The 25,271-nt window shown below is 45.0% G+C and overlaps 1 protein-coding gene and 1 long non-coding RNA gene across 8 annotated transcripts in view; one reads left to right on the top strand and one right to left on the bottom strand.

Moving 5' to 3' along the window:
- SLC29A4 (solute carrier family 29 member 4) overlaps positions 1-25,271 on the top strand; it is a 65,229-nt gene that overhangs the window by 39,517 nt on the left and 441 nt on the right. For 5 of the 7 annotated variants that reach the window (XM_085861055.1, XM_085861054.1, XM_085861052.1 and 2 more), the window contains 2 exons: positions 9,269-9,456; positions 9,564-9,804. The exons of the other annotated variants lie outside the window; for them this stretch is intronic. In XM_085861055.1, the coding sequence (XP_085717181.1) occupies positions 9,269-9,456; positions 9,564-9,804 (429 nt within the window). The remainder of the gene's footprint in view (positions 1-9,268; positions 9,457-9,563; positions 9,805-25,271) is intronic. 7 annotated transcript variants of the gene reach the window in all.
- On the bottom strand, positions 34-25,198 carry LOC147009987 (uncharacterized). Its single transcript, XR_015052719.1, has 2 exons — positions 24,126-25,198; positions 34-1,384 (listed from the first exon to the last, which is right to left on the bottom strand). It is a non-coding gene; the product is annotated as an uncharacterized LOC147009987 (long non-coding RNA).

The raw sequence follows: 25,271 nt of genomic DNA, 5'->3' as shown, positions 1-25,271 counted from the left end.
GTATCATTATCATTATGCCATTATCATGGGACGGATTTTTTTATTCTTTTATTTCCGGTAGGTGTGCAGACCAACGACTCTTTGCCTACACACCACATGAGTAGGTATTCATGTACACGTTTAATTTTTTCAAAATTTCCCTCAAACGAGTATTAAACAATGTTAGCAAACATTAGGAATGGGGTTATGCATCAAATGAAGGTCAAAATTGGGCGTGAGGGTGTTCGGTCAATATTGCACATCACATGTGAAGCCATGGCCAGAAGAAATCACATAGGAGGTCCGTCTAAAAAGTAACGGGACTGACTTCACAGAAATTTTATTCTAAAAAATATATTGAAATCGCAGCTTGTCTCCTTCAAAATAGTTTCCCTCCAGTTTCACACACTTGTCCATCCTCTTCTTCCATGCTTCGATGCAACCCCGGAAGGCTTCTTCTGAAATCCTCCAGAGCTCCGTCGCCACGGCCCTTTTGATGGCCTCCACATCAGAAAATCGGGTCCCCTTGATCACCCCCTTGAGCTTGGGGAATAGGAAAAATTCACAAGGGGCCAAGTCTGGTGAATATGGGGGTTGCTCCAGAGTTGGCACGTTCCTCTCCGCCAGAAACTTTTGGATGCTCAGGGCACTGTGAACAGGGGCGTTGTCATGGTGGAGCACCCGGGCGTTGTTCACCCGCAGATCACTCATCTTGTCCTGGACTGATCTCATGAGGCGCCGGAGGATCTCCTTGTACACGTATTGATTCACTGTTTGACCCTGTGGTAGAAATTCGAACTGGACGATACCCTTGATGTCATAAAATGTGATGAGCATCATCTTGACCTTCGACTTCGACATCCTTGCTTTCTTTGGTCTTGGTGATGCCGGACTTTTCCACTGACGACTCTGTCGTTTGGTCTCGGGATCGTATTCGAATATCCACGATTCATCGCCAGTAATGACTCTCTCGAGCAGGTCTGGATCGTCCTCGGACAACAGCTTGGGGACCATCTTTGTGCACACCTTGTGCATTTAGAGATTTTCAGTGATGATGCTCCAGACAGTGTCCTTGTTGATGGAAAGTTCCTCAGCAAACATCCGCACCGTGAGTCAATGATCTGCGCGCACCATCTGCTTCAAATGCTCAATGTTGTCCGCCGTTCTGCTAGTTGAAGGTCTTCCAGACCGTGGATAGTCTTCAACCTCCTCCCGTCCCTCTTTGAACCTCTTTGTGCCATTCAAATGCACGTGTACGTGACATTGTTTCTTCCCCGTACACTTGCTGCAGCATTGCGAAGGATTCGGAAGGTGTTTTGCCAAGCTTGGCAAGAAACTTCAGATTGTCTCTCTGCTCACGACTCGTAGCGCGACGACTCAGACTAGACAACGTGTGAAGCACGTCCTGTAAAAAATCACACGATGAGTGCAGTCAATCATCACCAATCACATATATTGCTGGAATGTTGAGAAAGACTGTGACGCAACCCGTTCATTCAAGTTGTGTAAGTGGAGCACACAGCAGGCTCAGTCCCGTTACTTTTTAGACGGACCTCGTATGAGGCCTCAAGATGTTAGTTATAAACAATCTATGTGCTGTCCGCATATAATCTGAATTCTAGAAAAATCGGACAGTCAATGGAATACATTATTTATACGTAAATAATGATTTAAGCACCTTTATGAGCTAAAAATTATGGTAGGCTTGCGAGCGGCCTACCAAGTGGACCGTTAGTCTGTGGGGGTGTGATAAGCATAGAAAGCCTCAAGGGCATCGAGTTTCCTCCAAATTTCTTTCAATGTAGTTTTAAACAACAGTAGCGACCGCTTCAGTCAGGTCACGTTAGATCTGCGACCTGCTACAGGTACCATGTAAACCTGTACTAACCTGTTCCATGGTCGGGTTGTCGGAGACTAAACCGTCTCCCCCACCAGGTTTTCTGGTGAGGAGGGTGTTTGGATATGGACACCCAGCAGGATTAAAAACAAAACCTGTCAAAGGGCGGAGGAGCTCCTTGTGAGCCAACGGCCATCCATATCTAGTGCCCAACTGTGTCTGCGGATGTCCTCCTGCAGTTGGGTTACTTTTTTATCAGGAGGTTGGTGGAAGGATTTGCACTCCGGCCACCGTAAAACCCTTCATTCCGCAAAACACAAAAACGCAAAAAAATCTGAAAACCCACTCCGTGGGAGTACCTCCTGTGCAGCTTCCCTTCGCAGGGCAGCTCACCGGATGACGGGATTGGGGCAAAGCCTTTGGGACCCCCAATCTTTGATGATAGGAGGGAAACCACGGGGTAACATCCCTGGGTCAGATTGCAGGAGAGTGTGTCGGAGTGATGCTGAGGTGTCGTCCACCAGACGGCGGTCTCCTTGGGTTTACCTGAGGCGGTCCCTTCGGGTGGGTGCCTGGAATGTCCTATCCCTAAGAGAGGATGATCACCTGTCTCTCTTATCATCTGAGCTCAAGCGTTTGGACATTGGTATTGCAGCACTCTCTGAGGTTCGGAGACCAGATTGCGGCGAGATAATGGTGGGTGGTTACACCTACTATTGGTCTGGTCGCTCTGATGGTTACCATACCCAAGGAGTTGCTGTAGCTGTGTCCAATAAGCTGACCCCAATGATAATTGAGGTAACACCGATCAACGAGCGTATTATGAGATTAAGGATTCGCCACTCCTTAGGTGTCATTTCCCTGGTCTCTGTCTATGCTCCGACTGAGGCGAGTGACCTCACCGTGAAGGATGCATTCTACGCCATGCTCGAGTCTGTGGTTGATCAGTGCCCCAGACGAGATACACTTCTAGTCTTGGGGGATTTCAATGCATCGACTGGAACTGATAGGGATGGTTATGAGATGTGTGTTGGTCCCCATGGGCAGGAACTATGAACCAGAATAGCAATAAGTTCCTTGACTTTCTAAGAAGTCATGGACTTAGGGTGGCTGGTTCATGGTTTCAGCGCCCACAAGCTCATCGCTGGACTTGGTATTCCAACGCTGGTGGTGTGGCAAAGGAGATTGACCATGTCCTCATTGACGGTCGCTGGAGGATGATCCAGAACTGCAGGGTCTACTGGAGTGCTCAGTTCCTTAATACTAACCACAGGCTTGTTATCACAACTCTAAAGCTGCACCTTAAATCCTGGAGAATGGGACCATCCCAGCCGAGGCTGGATGTTGCCAAGCTCAGGGATGAGAGAGTAGCTGAGGAGTTTGCGAACAGGCTGAGTGGACACTTGGGGGGTCTGGGTGCTTTGGGGGGTCCTGAAGAGTTGTGGAGTGCCTTCAAGACCACCGTCCTTGATGTTGCCGGTGGATGTCTTGGAGCTCACCGCAGGGCAAAGAAGAATTTTATCTCTCAAGGGACACTGGATACCATTGACCAGAGTCGCAGGGCCAGGCTGAATGGCAGAGCTGAGCTGTTCAGGGAGCTGAGGCGTAAAACTGTACGTGCGCTAAGGGTGGACAAGGAGGCCTATGCGCGAGGAATCTGTGAGAGGGTAGAGCATCACCTGTGGACATGTGATTCTCGTCCCGCTTACAGGGGAATTCGCACATTGCATTCATCCAAGCCCATCCCTCGGAGCACTGCAGTTAGAGCAGAGAGTGGTAGGCTCTTGACAGAGGAGTCTGAAGTGAAGGCCCGCTGGGCCGGTTACTTTGAGCGGTTGTACCAGGCTGATCCCCCAGCTGTTGAGTTGGACGTCAAGGGTGTTACAATCCCTGTTGCTGACCCTCGAATCAACTGTGGAAACACGGGCTGCGGTGAACCAGTTGAAACGTGGTAAAGCTCCAGGGATCTGTGGCATCCATGCTGAACTTCTCAAGGCTGGTGGAAATGCTGCACTCGTGTCGTTGCATGCAGTTTTGTGCTCTGCCTGGAACACAGGCATCATCCCAACTGATTGGAAGAGGGGCCTTGTTGTCCCTCTCTGGAAAGGGAAGGGTGATCGCCAAGACTGCAACAACTACCGAGGGGTGACGCTGCTCTCAGTGCCGGGCAAGGTCTTTGCTCGGATAATTCTTGATAGGGTTCGCCACCATCTGCTTGAGCACCAGCGTCCAGAGCAGTCAGGCTTTACACCAAAGAGGTCAACGATTGACCGCATCCTTGCTCTTCGTGTCCTCACCGAACGCAGACGAGAGTTTCGGCAGGGGCTGCTTGCAGCCTATGTTGATCTCTGTAAAGCGTTCGATTTAGTGAATCGGGATGTCCTCTGGAGGATTCTTGGTCTTCGTGGGGTGCCACCAAAACTGATCGATCTGTTGTCTGAACTCTACTCTGGTACTGAGAGTGCTGTGAAGTGTGGTGGTACCATCTCTGACTTATTTCCAGTTGTTACTGGAGTTCGTCAGGGATGTGTACTTGCCCCCACACTTTTCAGCACTTGTATGGACTGGATTTTAGGGAGGATGTCGGAGAGATCAAGCTGCGGTGCATCGTTTGGGAATATCAAGATCTCGGACCTTGATTTCGCAGATGATGCAGTCATCTTTGCGGAGACTTTAGATATCCTTTTGGGGGCCCTCGAGGTGCTGAATGAGGAGTCGGAGCCGCTGGGATTACGGGTTTCTTGGGTCAAAACTAAGATCCAGGCTTTCGGTGACATCTTGGATGCTGCTGTCCTGTCTGTGCCTGTTTGTGGTGAGGATGTTGAGGTCGTGGAGAGATTCACTTACCTTGGCAGTGATATTCATGTCTCTGCCGGCTGTGAGTCAGAGGTCAATAGACGTCTGGGTCGGGCCTGGGGAGTCGTGGATTCACTGGATCATGGGGTGTGGCGCTGCCGGTACCTGTGCGGGAGCACGAAAGTCCGAGTCTTCAGGTCCTTGGTACTTCCAGTCTTGCTCTATGGATGCGAGACTTGGACTCTGACCAAGGATCTGAGATGGAGACTTAATTCCTTTGGTCCCAGGTCTCTTCGGAGAATCCTTGGCTATCGCTGGTCGGATTTTGTGTCCAACGAGCGGTTGCTGAGAGAGACTCGGATGAGATTTGTTACCTGCATGGTCCGTGAGCGTCAGTTGCGGCTGTATGGACATGTGGCTTCTTTTCCTGACGCTGATCCTGCTCACCAGATTCTCTCAGCCAGGGAGTCTCGTGAGTGGAGGAGGCCAGTGTGCCGACCACGTGCCTCGTGGTTGCAGCAGGTTGACCAGAATCTCAAGGAGATGGGGATGGGCCTGGCATCTGCCTGGGGGATGGCCAGACGGAGGCCCCTGGAGTACCGGCGGAAAGTGGATGCAGCGACGCGCTGTTCTGGCACATGCTCCCATACCTGACCTGACCGTTTCATACATTCGATGGAATTGACTGAATAGTTTGTGGTTATAATATTTTTTTTTACTTCCGGTATGTGCGCACCTCGAAACACCATAATAAGCTTCACACGACGTTTGTGCAAGGCAGAATACCGACTGGGATAGGGGGGAGGGGGTTAAATTAAGTTGCTACAACCTCTTTCTTGTGACCCTTAGTCCTCTTGGAAAGTTTGGTTGAGATTGGATAAGTAATGAACGAATGCATCACAGTCAGGCGAACGGACACGGAAACACAAAATTTCATACTTTCGTGTGGTGGTGGTGGTGGTGGTGGTCGTATGACAGCTTAGCTGCCGGGGTAGTTATCATTTCTTGAAGCGTGACTGCGTCGCTGATGCAGTGCCCCTCTACCAGTACATACACTGGAAATGGTACTCATTTCGCCGACTTCGGAAGGATGACAGGTTGAGTCAACCCCCTGGTGTATTAATTCAGTGGCCGACGGGGCTTGAACTCAGGACCCTAGGATCCCAAGCCGCCACCCTAACCACTGAGCCAACACCAGGCTCCATACTTTTGTGTGATTGTGTTTATTTTGAAAATTTTGAAAAAAAAAACTTGAATTTTCTTTGGATTAAAAAAAAAAAAATCTCTCGTTAGTGAATGCATGAGCCCTTGTAGCTATGTGAAAGGTAATATTAAATGATTCCTGACCCCATTCCTTTTTTGGGTGTGGGAAGTGTTTTAGTCCCCCCCCTCCCACAAAAAAAAAAATAGAAAAATGTCAAAATTTGATTTCTTCCAAATACCAACAGGATTCGAACAGCACCGGGCAATACGGGTTACCCCTGGTAGTTCTCGACATACGGTACAATTTAAAGAATTTTCAGAACTTCCTATACACGGTGATCCATATTTATATACCTATTTTATTTTGAATATTGGAATACTCTGTTGGTATTATTAAAGGTGGAGTGGAGCATTAAAAAAATGGTTTGAAAAACTTGTTTATTGCCATTAATATTGTCGCGTCAGAGGCCCAGCTAACGCGGATGCTCTGTGCCAGAGGTCTAATGAAGACCTGCGTGAATGACCGAAACAATGTTTGAACTTACACCATATAGCACTGCATTCAGAATTAATTAATTATTACGAACCCCAAGGATCGTTAAAATAAAGCCGAGCATGGCGGTTGATCGTGCGTGGAAAGGCAAAAGGCGTGAGGATGTTCCATCAAAATTAATATGGTTTATTGAAATGTACAGGGTGGTCAATAAATCAATGGAACAAATCTGGCGGTCAACAGACACAGATAGTGATGAAAGGGCTGGGGGGAGGAGGGGGCTGACACACGCACTTGTATGCAAAAGAGTTAACCAGTTTAATAGCGCTGACAATACCAGATTCATACCATGGAGGGGAACACAGGCGACAACTGAAGGCAAGCACGAGCTGGTCTTGGCTGCAGGATGATGATGGTCATGCGGGTTGGTATGGAACAGGGTGAATTGCAGCTCTGGTCAGGAAAGGAGAGAATGGCGCACTGGTTGGAAGATGGCATCCACATCTCTCGAGTGCTCCTTCTTGGATGAGCCACAAGATAGAGAGGACCAAGATGTCTTCTCCAGAAAGGTCCATTTCCTTCTGACTGCCATGGGCCTGTGAGGACAAAGCTTTAAAGCCCTTCCTGATCGACAGTACGTGGCTAGCCCCGCAATTGGATGCCCATTGCCTCAGGGTGGCGCCATCTTTCGGGCCATCCCACCCTGCGAGGCAGCTCCTCATTATTTCTGCCCTCAACCAAGGCTCCATGGCTCACTTTACCACCATGGCCTGTAATCTCTGGCCAAATGGCCTGTGATGTTTCCATTAAAGTACCGGGTGCCACAAATCCTCCACCTGGCCTTGCTTGGACAGGAGGTTTTACATAATACAACCTTACCCTATTCTGCTCTATCAAGAATGGTCACTGCCCCCTTATTGCACATATTACGTATGACTGTTCACAACAGATCCCTAATATAGGCCTAATTCTACCTTACTCGAGCACATAGATCAGCCCCCAATCCCCCCCCCATTAAAATATTATTCTTTCTTCATTGTCAGATTGATCCATTATGGCTGAGAGATTAACTGTTGCTCAATGAGCACCAATTGCTGCACGGTATGAGGTTTCCAGGCTCTAATTGCAGTTCGAAGATGGTGGCAGCGAGAAATGGGAAGACAAGCCACTTTTGTATCCACAAACAATTAAAACTGTCACCAAAAGTTGGTAACATCTGGTTCAGTCAAGGGCAGAAGAAGAGTGGGGAGACGTACCACAGCGAGATAACCAGAAAACATTTGACCAGGTACGAGACGTATTCACGAGGAGCCCAAAGAAGTCGATGAGACAAGCGGCGAGAGAGAGACAGAGACAGAGACAGAGACAGAGACAGAGACAGAGACAGAGACAGAGACAGAGACAGAGACAGAGACAGAGACAGAGACAGACAAGTCTTCGTGTAATTCAGGCAATTTTGAGGAATGACTTGCCATACAAACCTCGTTCTGTGTCGCAGTCGTTTCCAGATGATTGTGACAAGAGAATGGATTTTTGTGAACATTTCCTTCAGGGAATTGATGACTGTGCAGGTGTGTTACATATACCTCTGCTCCGACGAGGCTGTTTTCCATGTTGATGGTTTTGTCAACAGAGACATAACTGAACTTTTTCACATTCCTTCCATACCATCCAATAAACACCGGAGGTCTAACTGGAAATGGTCCAGAAATTATAGTCTAACACAGGCAAAGTCGGTCAAAACCACTTGGTTGGTGCAGAATGACTTCAACCCAACTCTATGGACCTTACGTCTTCCGTGATCCGATGAACGGACAGAGATACTTGGAAATGCTTCAAAAGTTTCTTCTTCCAAAAATTCAACAATGAGACAACACAAATGGAACTATTTTTCTGCAAAATGGTTACCACCATCCCCATGATCAGGTTATCCCCCTTCCACAACCACGATCTTTTCTACCTCCATTAACTCTCCACAAGCCCACCTCTTTCTGAGTTTCCTCTTTTTCCTTCAGCTTCAGTGATTGAGAGTTTGTGGCTGTATCCACATTGTTCACCCTCTGTGTCCTCCTCTTGCTGTCATTCTTCCCCACATCCCTTGTTCTCCGAGAGTCCCTCCATTGCGTCCATCAACCCTGCTGTCAGTGTGTTCCGTCATCCCCATTCACCCCTTCCTTTCTACTGTTATTTTTGGTCCGTTATGTCCTAGTCTCTTCTTCTCCTAGCCTAGTCTCTGTTTAAGCCTAGTCTCTCTTCTCCTAGCCTAGTCTCTGTTTCTCTTCTCTTCTCCTAGCCTAGTCTCTCTTCTCCTAGCCTAGTCTCTGTTTCTCTTCTCTTCTCCTAGCCTAGTCTCTCTTCTCCTAGCCTAGTCTCTGTTTAAGCCTAGTCTCTCTTCTCCTAGCCTAGTCTCTCTTCTCCTAGCCTAGTCTCTGTTTTAACTCCACCATGAGCCTCGAAACTGTGTACACAAAAGTGGTCTGGGGTAAACGGTAACCACACACCATTTTAGAGTGGACCAGTCAGCTGTCTTGTATGTCCAGTATATTTCCAGTTAGGATCTCATCACAGTATGACCCTAACCCTAACCCTAACAAACCCTAACCCTAACCCTAACAACCCTAACCATTACCCTAACAAATCGTTAGGGTTAGGGTTAGGGTTTGTTAAGGTTAGGGTTTGTTACGGGAAGAACCAGTTAGGATCTCAGTATATTTCCCAAAGTAGATCTTTGAGCTGGAAACCCCAAATCACCTTTTAAGGTTCAAGATTAGTACTCTTGATATTTTCTCACGAGGACTCATCGTGGCCGATAATAACCGCAGAAGCTTTCTGAAGCACCATTAATGGGTTCAGCCTTTGCATTTTGCATTTCAAACTACCCTGCTCACTACTGTGATATCTTACTGTGCCAAAATCCATTGATGACCTTTCCTTCTCATGTCCATCTCCCCCTCCTTCAGCAATGGTGAGGGCACGCTGTTCTGTGATGCGCTCACTCTGGCCGTTGGCCCTCACTCTCTCCCTCACCTGCCTCATCACTCTGAGTTTGTTTCCTGGTGTCACGTCTGAGATCCGTGGGTGCACTCCCGCTGATTGGTTGCCGATCGCTCTGATGGCAATCTTCAACTTATCAGACCTTATTGGAAAGGTCGTTTCTCTTTTATTTGTGCGGCAATATGTTGTTTCCCGAGACATGTTTATGAGGGTTTATCCATGTTCATCTTACGGTCTCTCTTTCTTGCCTGTTTGCTGCAGATCGCAGCAGCTGGACCCCGACCAAACAGTCCTGCTTGCCTCCTGACTTCTTCAGCCGCTCGCCTCATCCTGATTCCTCTCTTCATTCTTTGTGTTCTTCCACGTTATGAGCCCACGCTCTCCCACCCAGCCTGGCCCTGTACCTTCTCATCTCTCCTCGGCCTCACTAATGGTTACCTGAGCAGCGTTCCCATGATTCAAGCGCCCACACGAGTGACCTCAAGCCAACGAGAACTAGCTGGTGGGATTCATCTGCTCCTTACCTAATTCGCCTTCCCCACCCTTCTGAAAGGAATTAGGAATATCTCATTGCTTTGAAAGAAAGCTTGATGTTCCCAGCCCCCTAATATTGTTTGGGGTTTCAGGGGGGCTTATGGAAGGTCTTCAGGCTGCATTTTTCATCACCCAAGTTTCCATACCAGGACAATAGATCGAGTATACATCCATCGACTACACCCGTGGTTCATCCCAAATATTTAAACTTTGGTCTGATGGAAACTAATATCTCACCAAACTCGCTTTGCTCGCAGATTCGAATGGGCCACTTCTGCCTGATAATGTCACAGTGTGTGTGTGTGTGTGTGAGTGTGTGTGCTTTTTTTGGGGGGGGGAGAGGGGCAACTCAGCAGGGAAATTAAAGGAATTCCCATGGTTGCCAGTTGATGGGGTTCGTCCATGCTCTTGTTTGTTTACAGAGTCGAGGCTAATGGAGGAGCCAGAACAAACAATGGACCAGGACAAAACGTACAATGACAGTGGAAATAGGGGGGAGGGAAACACACCAACAACAATGTGCAGGTATGAAACAGGAGACCCAGGGGGGTGGGGAGGGGGGGGGGAGAAAGAACGCTGTGAAGAATGTGAGTGAGGGGAGGGGAGGAGGGCACAGGGGTTGAACAAGCTAGACATTGGAGCAAACTCTCAAAGAAGTGGAAGGGACAACTGGGGAAGAACCAAACTAACACAGGCTATCTCTTGTTTCCTTTAATCAATATATTGTAGCTGTCTGATGATTCTTGGATGGAGGAGATGCCACAAAAAGCAAGAAAATGGAAACATCCTGCTCTACAAACGAATGAAGTTGGGGTGCAAAAAGGTTCACCAGGTGTGCTTGCTTCATCACACGGGTTCGAAGCATGGGCCATTCACTTTCCGATCTCAGTCAAAAGATCCCACTGAGAGGTTGGACAAATTAAAGAGACATTCATAACAGGAGACGCTCTCAGCCTGTGTGTTCTCCTCTACGTATGGAAGAAGTCTGCAAACACATTCCAGAAGAACATAGCTACCATCGAGACTGCTGCAAGATATTTATGATGAATCTTCATCGTTTCATCCAATGTGAAATTGACAAAACAGGACAGTAAATGATATCAAATGATATCTCACATCAAATGATAGGAAAGTGATGTCTCTCATCAAATGGTAGGAACGTGACATCGATCATCAAATGATAGGAACATGACATCTCTCATCAAATGATAGGAACATGACATCTCTCATCAAATGGTAGGAACGTGACATCTCACATCAAATGGAAGGAATGTGACATCTCTCAACAAATGAAAGGAACGTGACATCTCATCAAATGATAGGAATGTGACATCTCACATCAAATGATAGGAACATGACATCTCTCATCCAATGGTAGGAACGTGACATCTCTCATCCAATGGTAGGAACATGACATCTCTCATCAAATGGTAGGAACGTGACATCTCTCATCAAATGGTAGGAATGTGACATCTCTCATCAAATGATAGGAACGTGACACCTCTCATCAAATGGTAGGAACTTGACATCTCTCATCAAATGGTAGGAACGTGACATCTCTCATCAAATGGTAGGAACGTGACATCTCTCATCCAATGGTAGGAACGTGACATCTCTCATCAAATGGTAGGAACATGACATCTCTCATCAAATGGTAGGAACGTGACATCTCTCATCAAATGGTAGGAATGTGACATCTCTCATCAAATGATAGGAACGTGACATCTCTCATCAAATGGTAGGAACGTGACATCTCTCATCAAATGGTAGGAACTTGACATCTCTCATCAAATGGTAGGAACTTGACATCTCTCATCAAATGGTAGGAACGTGACATCTCTCATCAAATGGTAGGAACGTGACATCTCTCATCAAATGGTAGGAACGTGACATCTCTCATCAAATGGAAGGAACGTGACATCTCTCATCAAATGGTAGGAACATGACAACTCTCATCAAATGGCAGGAACGTGACATCTCTCATCAAATGGTAGGAACATGACATCTCTCATCAAATGATAGGAATGTGATGTCTTTCATCAAATGGTAGGAACGTGACATCTCTCATCAAATTATAGGAACGTGACATCTCTCATCAATTGGGAGGAACGTGACATCTCTCATCAAATGGTAGGAACGTGACATCTCTCATCAAATGGTAGGAACTTGACATCTCTCATCAAATGGTAGGAACTTGACATCTCTCATCAAATGAGAGGAACGTGACATCTCATCAATTGGGAGGAACGTGACATCTCTCATCAAATGGTAGGAACGTGACATCTCTCATCAAATGGTAGGAACTTGACATCTCTCATCAAATGGTAGGAACTTGACATCTCTCATCAAATGGTAGGAACGTGACATGTCTCATCAAATGATAGGAACGTGACATCTCTCATCAATTGGGAGGAACGTGACATCTCTCATCAAATGGTAGGAACGTGACATCTCTCATCAAATGGTAGGAACATGACATCTCTCATCAAATGATAGGAACATGACATCTCTCATCAAATGGTAGGAACGTGACATCTCTCATCAAATGGTAGGAACATGACATCTCTCATCAAATGATAGGAATGTGATGTCTTTCATCAAATGGTAGGAACGTGACATCTCTCATCAAATGGTAGGAACGTGACATCTCTCATCAAATGACAGGAACGTGACATCTCACATCAAATGGTATGAACGTGACGTCTCTCATCAAATGAAAGGAACGTGACATCGCACATCAAATGGGAGGAACATGACATCGCACATCAAATGGGAGGAACGTGACATCTCTCATCAAATGGGAGGAACGTGACATCTCTCATCAAATGGGAGGAACGTGACATCTCTCATCAAATGGGAGGAACGTGACATCTCTCATCAAATGGGAGGAACGTGACATCTCTCATCAAATGGTAGGAACGTGACATCTCTCATCAAATGGTAGGAACATGACATCTCTCATAAAATGAGAGGAACGTGACGTCTCTCATCAAATGATAGGAACGTGACATCTCACATCAAATGGAAGGAATGTGATGTCTTTTATCAAATGATTGGAATGTGACATCTCACATCAAATGGTAGGAACAAGACATCTCTCATCAAATGATAGGAATGTGACATCTCACATCAAATGGTAGGAACGTGACGTCTCTCATCTAATGAAAGGAATGTGACATCACACATCAAATGGGAGGAACGTGACATCTCTCATCAAATGGTAGGAACGTGACATCTCTCATCAAATGGTAGGAACGTGACATCTCTCATCAAATGGTAGGAACGTGACATCTCTCATCAAATGGTAGGAACGTGACATCTCTCATCAAATGAGAGGAATGTGATGTCTTTCATCAAATGGTAAGAACGTGACATCTCTCATCAAATGGAAGGAACGTGACATCTCACATCAAATGGTAGGAACGTGACATCTCTCATCAAATGGTAGGAACGTGACATCTCTCATCAAATGGTAGGAACGTGACATCTTTCATCAAATGAGAGGAACGTGACATCTCACATCAAATGAGAGGAACGTGACATCTCACATCAAATGGTAGGAACGTGACATCTCTCATCAAATGGTAGGAACATGACATCTCTCATCAAATGATAGGAATGTGATGTCTTTCATCAAATGGTAGGAACGTGACATCTCTCATCAAATGGGAGGAAGGTGACATCTCACATCAAATGGTAGGAACGTGACATCTCATCAAATGATAGGAACGTGACATCTCTCATCAAATGATAGGAATGTGACATCTCTCATCAAATGGAAGGAGCTTGACATCTCACATCAAATGACAGGAACTTGACATCTCAGATCAAATGATAGGAACGTGACATCTCACATCAAATGAAAGGAACGTGACATCTCTCATAAAATGGGAGGAACGTGACATCTCACATCAAATGGTAGGAACGTGACATCTCACATCAAATGGAAGGAATGTGACATCTCACATCAAATGAAAGGAACGTGACATCTCTCAACAAATGAAAGGAACGTGACATCTCATCAAATGATAGGAATGTGACATCTCACATCAAATGATAGGAATGTGACATCTCTCAGCAAATGAAAGGAACGTGACATCTCTCATAAAATGGGAGGAACGTGACATCTCACATCAAATGGTAGGAACGTGACATCTCACATCAAATGGAAGGAATGTGACATCTCACATCAAATGATAGGAATGTGACATCTCACATCAAATGGTAGGAACGTGACATCTCACATCAAATGAGAGGAATGTGACATCTCTCAGCAAATGATCGGAAGGTGACATCTCTCAACAAATGAAAGGAACGTGACATCTCACATCAAATGATCGGAAGGTGACATCTCTCATCAAATGGAAGGAACGTGACATCTCACAGCAAATGAAAGGAACGTGACATCTCTCATCAAATGGAAGGAACGTGACATCTCTCATCAAATGGTAGGAACGTGACATCTCTCATCAAATGGAAGGAAAGTGACATCTCTCATCAAATGACAGAAACGTGACATCTCACATCAAATGGTAGGAATGTGACATCTCACATCAAATGATAGGAATGTGACATCTCACATCAAATGGTAGGAACGTGACATCTCACATCAAATGAGAGGAATGTGACATCTCACATCAAATGGTAGGAACGTGACATCTCACATCAAATGATAGGAATGTGACATCTCACATCGAATGGTCAGAACGTGACATCTCACATCAAATGGAAGAAACGTGACATCTCTCATCAGATGATAGGAACATGACATCACTCTTCAAATGATAGGAACGTGACATCTCTCATCAAATGGTCAGAACGTGACATCTCACATCAAATGATAGGAATGTGACATCTCACATCAAATGGTAGGAACGTGACATCTCACATCAAATGGAAGAAACGTGACATCTCTCATCAGATGATAGGAACATGACATCACTCTTCAAATGATAGGAACGTGACATCTCACATCAAGTGGTAAGAACGTGACATCTCTCATCAAATGATAGGAACGTGACATCTCACATCAAATGATAGGAACGTGACATCTCACATCAAATGATAGGAACGTGACATCTCATCAAATGATAGGAACGTGACATCTCTCATCAAATGATAGGAAAGTGACATCTCACATCAAATGATAGGAATGTGACATCTCACATCAAATGATAGGAATGTGACATCTCTCATCAAATGATAGGAATGTGACATCTCACATTCAATGAAAGGAACGTGACATCTCTCATCAAATGATAGGAAAGTGACATCTCACATCAAATGATAGGAATGTGACATCTCACATCAAATGATAGGAATGTGAAGTCTTTCATCAAATGGAAGGAACGTGACATCTCTCATCAAATTATAGGAACGTGACATCTCTCATCAATTGGGAGGAACGTGACATCTCTCATCAAATGGTAGGAACGTGACATCTCTCATCAAATGGTAGGAACTTGACATCTCTCATCAAATGGTAGGAACTTGACATCTCTCATCAAATGAGAGGAACGTGACATCTCATCAATTGGGAGGAACGTGACATCTCTCATCAAATGGTAGGAACGTGACATCTCTCATCAAATGGTAGGAACTTGACATCTCTCATCAAATGGTAGGAACTTGACATCTCTCATCAAATGGTAGGAACGTGACATGTCTCATCAAATGATAGGAACGTGACATCTCTCATCAATTGGGAGGAACGTGACATCTCTCATCAAATGGTAGGAACGTGACATCTCTCATCAAATGGTAGGAACATGACATCTCTCATCAAATGATAGGAACATGACATCTCTCATCAAATGGTAGGAACGTGACATCTCTCATCAAATGGTAGGAACATGACATCTCTCATCAAATGATAGGAATGTGATGTCTTTCATCAAATGGTAGGAACGTGACATCTCTCATCAAATGGTAGGAACGTGACATCTCTCATCAAATGACAGGAACGTGACATCTCACATCAAATGGTATGAACGTGACGTCTCTCATCAAATGAAAGGAACGTGACATCGCACATCAAATGGGAGGAACATGACATCGCACATCAAATGGGAGGAACGTGACATCTCTCATCAAATGGGAGGAACGTGACATCTCTCATCAAATGGGAGGAACGTGACATCTCTCATCAAATGGGAGGAACGTGACATCTCTCATCAAATGGGAGGAACGTGACATCTCTCATCAAATGGGAGGAACGTGACATCTCTCATCAAATGGTAGGAACGTGACATCTCTCATCAAATGGTAGGAACATGACATCTCTCATAAAATGAGAGGAACGTGACGTCTCTCATCAAATGATAGGAACGTGACATCTCACATCAAATGGAAGGAATGTGATGTCTTTTATCAAATGATTGGAATGTGACATCTCACATCAAATGGTAGGAACAAGACATCTCTCATCAAATGATAGGAATGTGACATCTCACATCAAATGGTAGGAACGTGACGTCTCTCATCAAATGAAAGGAATGTGACATCACACATCAAATGGGAGGAACGTGACATCTCTCATCAAATGGTAGGAACGTGACATCTCTCATCAAATGGTAGGAACGTGACATCTCTCATCAAATGGTAGGAACGTGACATCTCTCATCAAATGGTAGGAACGTGACATCTCTCATCAAATGAGAGGAATGTGATGTCTTTCATCAAATGGTAAGAACGTGACATCTCTCATCAAATGGAAGGAACGTGACATCGCACATCAAATGGTAGGAACGTGACATCTCTCATCAAATGGTAGGAACGTGACATCTCTCATCAAATGGTAGGAACGTGACATCTTTCATCAAATGAGAGGAACGTGACATCTCACATCAAATGAGAGGAACGTGACATCTCACATCAAATGGTAGGAACGTGACATCTCTCATCAAATGGTAGGAACATGACATCTCTCATCAAATGATAGGAATGTGATGTCTTTCATCAAATGGTAGGAACGTGACATCTCTCATCAAATGGGAGGAAGGTGACATCTCACATCAAATGGTAGGAACGTGACATCTCATCAAATGATAGGAACGTGACATCTCTCATCAAATGATAGGAATGTGACATCTCTCATCAAATGGAAGGAGCTTGACATCTCACATCAAATGACAGGAACTTGACATCTCAGATCAAATGATAGGAACGTGACATCTCACATCAAATGAAAGGAACGTGACATCTCTCATAAAATGGGAGGAACGTGACATCTCACATCAAATGGTAGGAACGTGACATCTCACATCAAATGGAAGGAATGTGACATCTCACATCAAATGAAAGGAACGTGACATCTCTCAACAAATGAAAGGAACGTGACATCTCATCAAATGATAGGAATGTGACATCTCACATCAAATGATAGGAATGTGACATCTCTCAGCAAATGAAAGGAACGTGACATCTCTCATAAAATGGGAGGAACGTGACATCTCACATCAAATGGTAGGAACGTGACATCTCACATCAAATGGAAGGAATGTGACATCTCACATCAAATGATAGGAATGTGACATCTCACATCAAATGGTAGGAACGTGACATCTCACATCAAATGAGAGGAATGTGACATCTCTCAGCAAATGATCGGAAGGTGACATCTCTCAACAAATGAAAGGAACGTGACATCTCACATCAAATGATCGGAAGGTGACATCTCTCATCAAATGGAAGGAACGTGACATCTCACAGCAAATGAAAGGAACGTGACATCTCTCATCAAATGGAAGGAACGTGACATCTCTCATCAAATGGAAGGAAAGTGACATCTCTCATCAAATGGTAGGAACGTGACATCTCTCATCAAATGATAGGAACGTGACATCTCACATCAAATGATAGGAACGTGACATCTCACATCAAATGATAGGAACGTGACATCTCACATCAAATGATAGCAATGTGACATCTCACATCAAATGAGAGGAATGTGACATCTCACATCAAATGGTAGGAACGTGACATCTCACATCAAATGATAGGAATGTGACATCTCACATCGAATGGTCAGAACGTGACATCTCACATCAAATGGAAGAAACGTGACATCTCTCATCAGATGATAGGAACATGACATCACTCTTCAAATGATAGGAACGTGACATCTCTCATCAAATGGTCAGAACGTGACATCTCACATCAAATGATAGGAATGTGACATCTCACATCAAATGGTAGGAACGTGACATCTCACATCAAATGGAAGAAACGTGACATCTCTCATCAGATGATAGGAACATGACATCACTCTTCAAATGATAGGAACGTGACATCTCACATCAAGTGGTAAGAACGTGACATCTCTCATCAAATGATAGGAACGTGACATCTCACATCAAATGATAGGAACGTGACATCTCACATCAAATGATAGGAACGTGACATCTCATCAAATGATAGGAACGTGACATCTCTCATCAAATGATAGGAAAGTGACATCTCACATCAAATGATAGGAATGTGACATCTCACATCAAATGATAGGAATGTGACATCTCTCATCAAATGATAGGAATGTGACATCTCACATTCAATGAAAGGAACGTGACATCTCTCATCAAATGATAGGAAAGTGACATCTCACATCAAATGATAGGAATGTGACATCTCACATCAAATGATAGGAATGTGACATCTCACAACAAATGATAGGAATGTGAAGTCTTTCATCAAATGGAAGGAACGTGACATCTCTCATCAAATAGTCAGAACGTGACATCTCTCATCAAATGGTCAGACGTGACATCTCACATCAAATGATGGGAATGTGACATCTCACATCAAATGGTCAGAACGTGACATCTCTCATCAAATGATAGGAACGTGACATCTCACATCAAATGATAGGAATGTGATGTCTTTCACCAAATGGTAGGAACGTGACATCTCATCAAATGGAAGGAACGTGACATCTCTCATCAAATGATGGGAATGTGACATCTCACATCAAATGGTCAGAACGTGACATCTCACATCAAATGAGAGGAATGTGATGTTTTTTATCAAATGGTAGGAACGTGACATCTCTCATCAAATGATAGGAATGTGACATCTCACATCAAATGGAAGGAATGTGACATCTCACATCAAATGAGAGGAACGTGACATCTCTCATCAAATGATAGGAATGTGACATCTCACATCAAATGATAGGAACGTGACATCTCTCATCAAATGAGAGGAAGGTGACATCTTTCATCAAATGACAGGAACGTGACATCTCTCATCAAATGATAGGAACGTGGCATCTCACATCAAATGGTAGGAACGTGACATCTCACATCAAATGGTAAGAACGTGACATCTCTCATCAAATGGAAGGAACGTGACATCTCTCATCAAATGGTAGGAACGTGACATCTCTCATCAAATGGTAGGAACGTGACATCTCTCATCAAATGATAGAAACGTGATATTTCTCATCAAATGATAGGAATGTGACTTCTTTCATCAAATGATAGGAACGTGACATCTCACATCAAATGATAGCAATGTGACATCTCACATCAAATGATTGGAACGTGACATCTCACATCAAATGATAGGAACGTGACATCTCACATCAAATGATAGGAACGTGACATCTCACATCAAATGATAGGAACGTGACATCTCACATCAAATGATTGGAACGTGACATCTCACATCAAATGATAGGAACGTGACATCTCACATCAAATGATAGGAACGTGACATCTCACATGAAATGATAGGAACGTGACATCTCTCATCACATGGAAGGAACGTGACATCTCATCAAATGATAGGAACGTGACATCTCACATCTTCGGATATTTCCCATATTTTTGTGAGCCAGTTTGTGTCTGTCCCCCCTCTCCCTCCCTTCTTCCCACACCGATTTGTGGGACTGCCCCCAACGTCCCCAATTTTGTGGATCTGTTCCCATCTGCTGTGCAATTTTTTGTTGTTTTGACTGTGATTGGTGGCAATATTAATTTCATTTTCAGTGAAAGTTTTGAAAGAAAATGATCTCCCATTACTGTTCGACTCTGTTCATCCTTGTTACATCATCAGGGAGCTTCACTAACTTTTATTACCATGCTGTGGAGAGATTGTTTCTGGTCTTATGATCAATGAAAATGTTAATTAGTACAGGTTATCAATCACAAATGGTGTTCCACACTCAGACTTAACTTGGGACAAAATTCAGGAATCTGCCATGAGTTCCACACATGCTTCTTGAGCTCAAAACGTCCTGCCATGTTGCATACGTCATATGTGGATTTGTTTTCTTCTCGATCAGCGTTTCTCAACCTTTGATGGCCCATGGCCCCCCTACCGAGTCGCTTAACATTCGTGGTCCCCTGCCCTTCAATAAAATATGCAGATTTCGTTTTATGAAATTTATTTACTCAGTCTTAAAAGATAAATCAAAGTCAACATTTTTCTAAGCAATACAATCAATGAGACACTTGCTGTTGGGCTTGTCTGACGAGGCCTCTTATGTCCGGCTCCGTCTTGGACACAGCAAGGCGAATATCGTTCCCAACGTCAAGACGGTTTCTGGACTTCGTTTTAATGATCGCAAGGTCAGAAGATCCAGATTCGCAAAGATATGTTGTGGCGAATTGAATGAGCATTACGGATGCCTTCTTGATGAGTAGTGGATACGCATCCTGAACAGACAACCAGAAGGTGGAGTGGTCTTCTTTGTTACTGAAGACCAGCTTCATTGCTTTTGAAACCTTCAACTCTGCCAGCTCCTCTGGTTCATCTTCAATAGGTTCAATGTTGGCGTTAAACGGGTCTTTGTGCCACGGAACATCCAACGGTGCATCGAAATACGATTTGAACTCAGCGGAGAGATTGTCGAGATGTCTAGTGATGCAATCTTTGATGCCGATGGGAAGCTCAATCCTCTGCATCTGCAGGTGCTCGTCCAAGAAAGGAAACGAGGCAGTGGACCCGGCCTTGATTCGTGCCTGCCAGACTTCCATTCTAGCAGACAGTCCGGCAAGCTTGTCTTGAACGTCACTGACTGTCACATCACGGCCTTGCAAGGACTGGTTCATTTCGTTGAGTCGGCCGAATATATCGGCCAGGTAGGCAAGCATCATGACGAACTCTTCATTGTCAAAGTGGACATGGAGGTTGTTTTCGTTGTCTCGCAGGAAGATTTCCACCTCAACCCTGAGTTCATACAGCCGAGAGAGGCATTTCCCCCTTGATCGCCAACGGACTTTAGTGTGGAACAGAAGTCCAACTTGTTCCGCTCCCATTTCGTTGGCCAGGAGTTGGAAGAGCCAATTATTTTTTGACTTCGCACGAATGAAGTTGATCACTTTGACCGCGACGTCCATGACTTCCAGCAAACGAGGCGGAAGAGTCTTTGACGCAAGAGCGTATCGGCGTAGTGAACAGTGGGAGGACGTCACATGGGGCCATTCGTTCTTCACAAGAGTGACGAACCCTCCTCTGACGCTGACCATCGCTGGGGCACCATCAGTACAAATGTGCTTGAAATTCTGCCAACCGAGTCCATTAGCTTCAAAAAAAGAGTCCACAATAGCTTTGATATCTGCCGCTGTCGTTGTGGTTGGTGGGGTATTGCAGAACAAGAACTCTTCCTTCATCTTTCCCTTTCTCTCGTAGCGAGCGAAGGCGATCAACTGGCTCTCCAGGGCGGTGTCGGTAGACTCGTCTAATTGAAGGCCAGCTGGAGCGTGCTTTGTTTGATTTCGGAGCAAACTTGACGGCACACATCAGCGGCCATGTCGTCAATCCGTCGTCGGATCGTGTCATTAGAGAGCGAAACTTGCTGGATCTTCTTTTTCGCCTCTGGTCCGGTCATCAATTCCACAATTTTCTCTGTACAAGGCTTGATAAGGTCCTCAGCAATAGTGTGCGGCTTCTTGCACTTCTTAATTCGGTACGCCACTTCGTAGCTGGATTGAAGAGCAGGTTTTTCTTCTGGCCAGAATCCAAATTTGGGAAGTGTCGCTTCACGGTCATATCATGATCGATTCGCAGACAGAGCGTCGATATTATCTTCCTTCCTTCCAGGATGCATCTTGTCGCGATGGTTTGAAAGTTTGGAAGGACGTAGTGACGCATTTGACATCACGACTGAGCAGTGCAGACATTGCGTGCAGTCCACGCCATTTCGACTGACATTCGTGAATCCAAACTTGACATAGCTGTCATTCCATTTTCGAACCTTCGACATCTGAGAAAAAAATTGAAAAAAAACAAAATTCTAACGTTTTTGTAAACATTGTTTTACGATGAATGCTCTGTGGGCTCCGCCTTCTCTTTTAAAATCGTGGTTAAACTCATCTACCCTTTTTACTTTGACACTATGACCAGAGACTCGTCACCTTAATTGTACATTACAAGCTTCTGCATTCTGAATCGCAGTTTTTCGGCGTCCGCTCATGGCCCCCCGGTCGAAGGCCGATGGCCCCCTTGGGGGGCCACGGGCCCCCGGTTGAGAAATGCTGTTCTAGGTAATCATTAAATATTGTTGCGGACACAGAGTCGCGGGGGTACTACGAGGGTGGGGGGTATCCGTGGTTCTCCCCGGACTCACTGGGAATCGCAGGCCATCGCACACGATAAACTTTGTGTCACGGTAGGTTGCTAAACGACCGTGAACGCCAATAGCTTGACCACATGACTTAGGGTCCTCCGTCTAACACCATTTACCTTAGAACACGTGATCTTTTTAATGTGGAATCGCGCCCTCGGCGATTATGGGATTTATCTTTATTGGATCGTGATTAATGTGGCCGAGCTTTCCGCTATCACAATGCTGGACTGATATGAGAGCCCATTTGGCCTGAGTTATTTTATAACTTGGTTTACAGATCTGCCGACGGTATATTTGCCGAAATGAAATATAAATATAAAACACATTTTTAGCCTTTTATATTTAAAAATTTTCCGCCGAAGGTACAAAAGTTTCAAAACCCGAAATGTAAACGTCGGCATTTATTTTTAAAATATAATTTCACGCGCGTGCCAAAAGGCCGAGTCACCTTTAACTAAACTGCGCAGTAGTCTTCGGTCACGGTGTCTGAGCAGTGGCCAGCGTGGTTCAGATTGACTGTGGTTTCTGGGGCGAAAGTGGTAAAGAAGTATGGCAGCGGTATAAACTCGAGTGACTGTATTGGTGATTTAATCACGCAACATCTTGACGACGAATATTCTGGCCGAACGATTGCATCAATTCAGTGCAGCAGCAGGGATGATTCGCAGGCTACTCTCGATCGTGCTGATTTTGTTTCCATCGAAAGTTGTACATCGCTGTTCGTATTGAAAGATTTCGGTGCCAAGTACGTCAAAGTTTCCCTGCGAGATACTGATATTCAGCCTTCAACGGACCAGAAATCAGCCTTTGATGTGCTCATGGGGATGGGGAGACGGTACGATCAGATGCCCGCTGAAAAGTAAGAGCTCGTTATGGCTCTGATTGACCATTTTGGGCATGTTGACTCCGAATAGACACCTTTTTTAATCATATCCAGCAGTATGCACTGGTGTGCACGCACACATCTACGACTTGGACAGTAATTTTCTCAGCATTGTTTCCATTTGTTTGATGATCCAACAGGTTTCTATAAGAAAAACATGCCAGACTATATTGTAAAAACAAGTTTTAATCCTTCTTTATTGTTTTTCACATCAGATGATACAGTGAACATGGGCATCCTGCATTTGAATGGTCTTCCATCTTCAATGTTTTCTTAGATCCTCCTGGTCTGGGATTTATATTTATTTTCCCCCCACCTACCCTTGTCTTTTCCATGGAACATCTGAAAAAAATCCTAAAAATATATAATTTCTAAAAATTGAAATTGTATTTATATTTCGACCTACCGACCATACATTTTAGCTGAAGAACTGTGTAAACCAAGTTATAAAATAACTAAGGCCTTAGTGGGAAACTATAACCTCCTGGCTAATCTACATTCGGACATTGCTGAAACAATGGAAGAAAGGACAACCACAGGCAGATTGGAAATATAACAAGTATAATTAATTTACAATGAATGTGATGAGGGGTACGGGAAGGAGAGAGTGGAACTTAAGAGCTTCATTGGCATCAAAGGGAAATTGGGGCAAGAAAAGGGGAAATGCAATAAAAAAAAGAGTGCAATCAAGATTAGTATTTACAAAAAAAAGAAAGGGGGAAAGCAAATATACAAGTTGCAGACTTGACCTATGCCTTACCTACCGACTAACAAAACGGGGTACCCATCAGACCACACACACACACACACAGGGAGACAAATTGGGACTGGTACGTACATCACCGTCACCAACTTGGCACCACTCTCCGAAATGGCCCCGGCACTGTTCTCCACCACCAAGGGTCCACCATCTATGTCGGGAGCATGAACCGATGCGTCCAGGACCAGGGAAGAAAGAAGTGCAACGACCCAGGCAGAGAAAGAATGAGCGCAAAAGAAGAAAGAGAGTGTGGCAATCAGGACCATGGTAGCTCTGGGGCGACGAGAGAGAGAGGGAGAGGGAGAGGGAGAGGGAGAGGGAGAGGGAGAGGGAGAGGGAGAGGGAGAGGGAGAGGGAGAGGGAGAGGGACACAGAGAGAGAGAGAGAGAGACACAACCAGGATCAAGGTAGTTTGGGGGCGACGACAGAGAGAGCGAATCAGTGTGCCGAGCGCAGTTTTATAGTCCTGGGGACAGGCTGGGCCAAAAAGCCACACGTCAGATCCTCCGAGGAGGCCTGGGACCAGCCATTGGGCCACGTCAGACCCCGTGAGCTGGCCCCATGCCAGCCATTGGAGGGTTTCCCCGTGGCTCCGCCCATTCTGCCACTCGGCAGGATATTCAGTCATTTGGTCCTTCCGGCTGTTGCCATGAACAGAGCTCCGCACTTAACATAGGGGGAATCCCTTCTACCCCATGCTCCTGGGACGAACCCTGTACGTCCAAAAATGTTCATGGCACAAAGTCAGGGAATGGGGCAATCATTTCAGGGAGGCTGGGTCGTGTTCGTTTGCCAGTCATTTTGGGTGGAGGCAAATAAACAGGGATTAGGGAAACGAAATACAGTCCAGGGATAGACGGCAATATATTACATGACAGAGTGGACGTCCATATAAACGAACAGAAAACAAAGACTATGTGGGGTTTTAAACAATAAAGGGGAATGAGATCATTTGGTGCATATTCCAGAATGCTGGTGTATGTAGCACACGTTGAACGGTAGGGCAGTACAACACACACGCCCTGTGATGACGCTGTCACGGCACACGTCATCACGCATTGACGTCTATATTCTCCCAACGGGTTGAGAGCAGGCGCTAACTACCCATCCCAACGCATTTAATTACACAATAAACCCTAGAGGGAAGGCGCTATTCTTAACCTTCATTATGGAGATAACTAGTCCAAAGAGTCCACGTGCTTTGTGCGTTTCAATTTCAGCATG

Source organism: Eptatretus burgeri, chromosome 17 (genome assembly GCF_056783735.1).
Source record: "Eptatretus burgeri isolate ZD-2024b chromosome 17, Ebu_testis_v1, whole genome shotgun sequence".
Lineage (NCBI taxonomy): Eukaryota > Metazoa > Chordata > Myxini > Myxiniformes > Myxinidae > Eptatretus > Eptatretus burgeri.
Note: the sequence above shows the minus strand (reverse complement) of the source record. Positions and strands in the feature narration are given on the sequence as shown.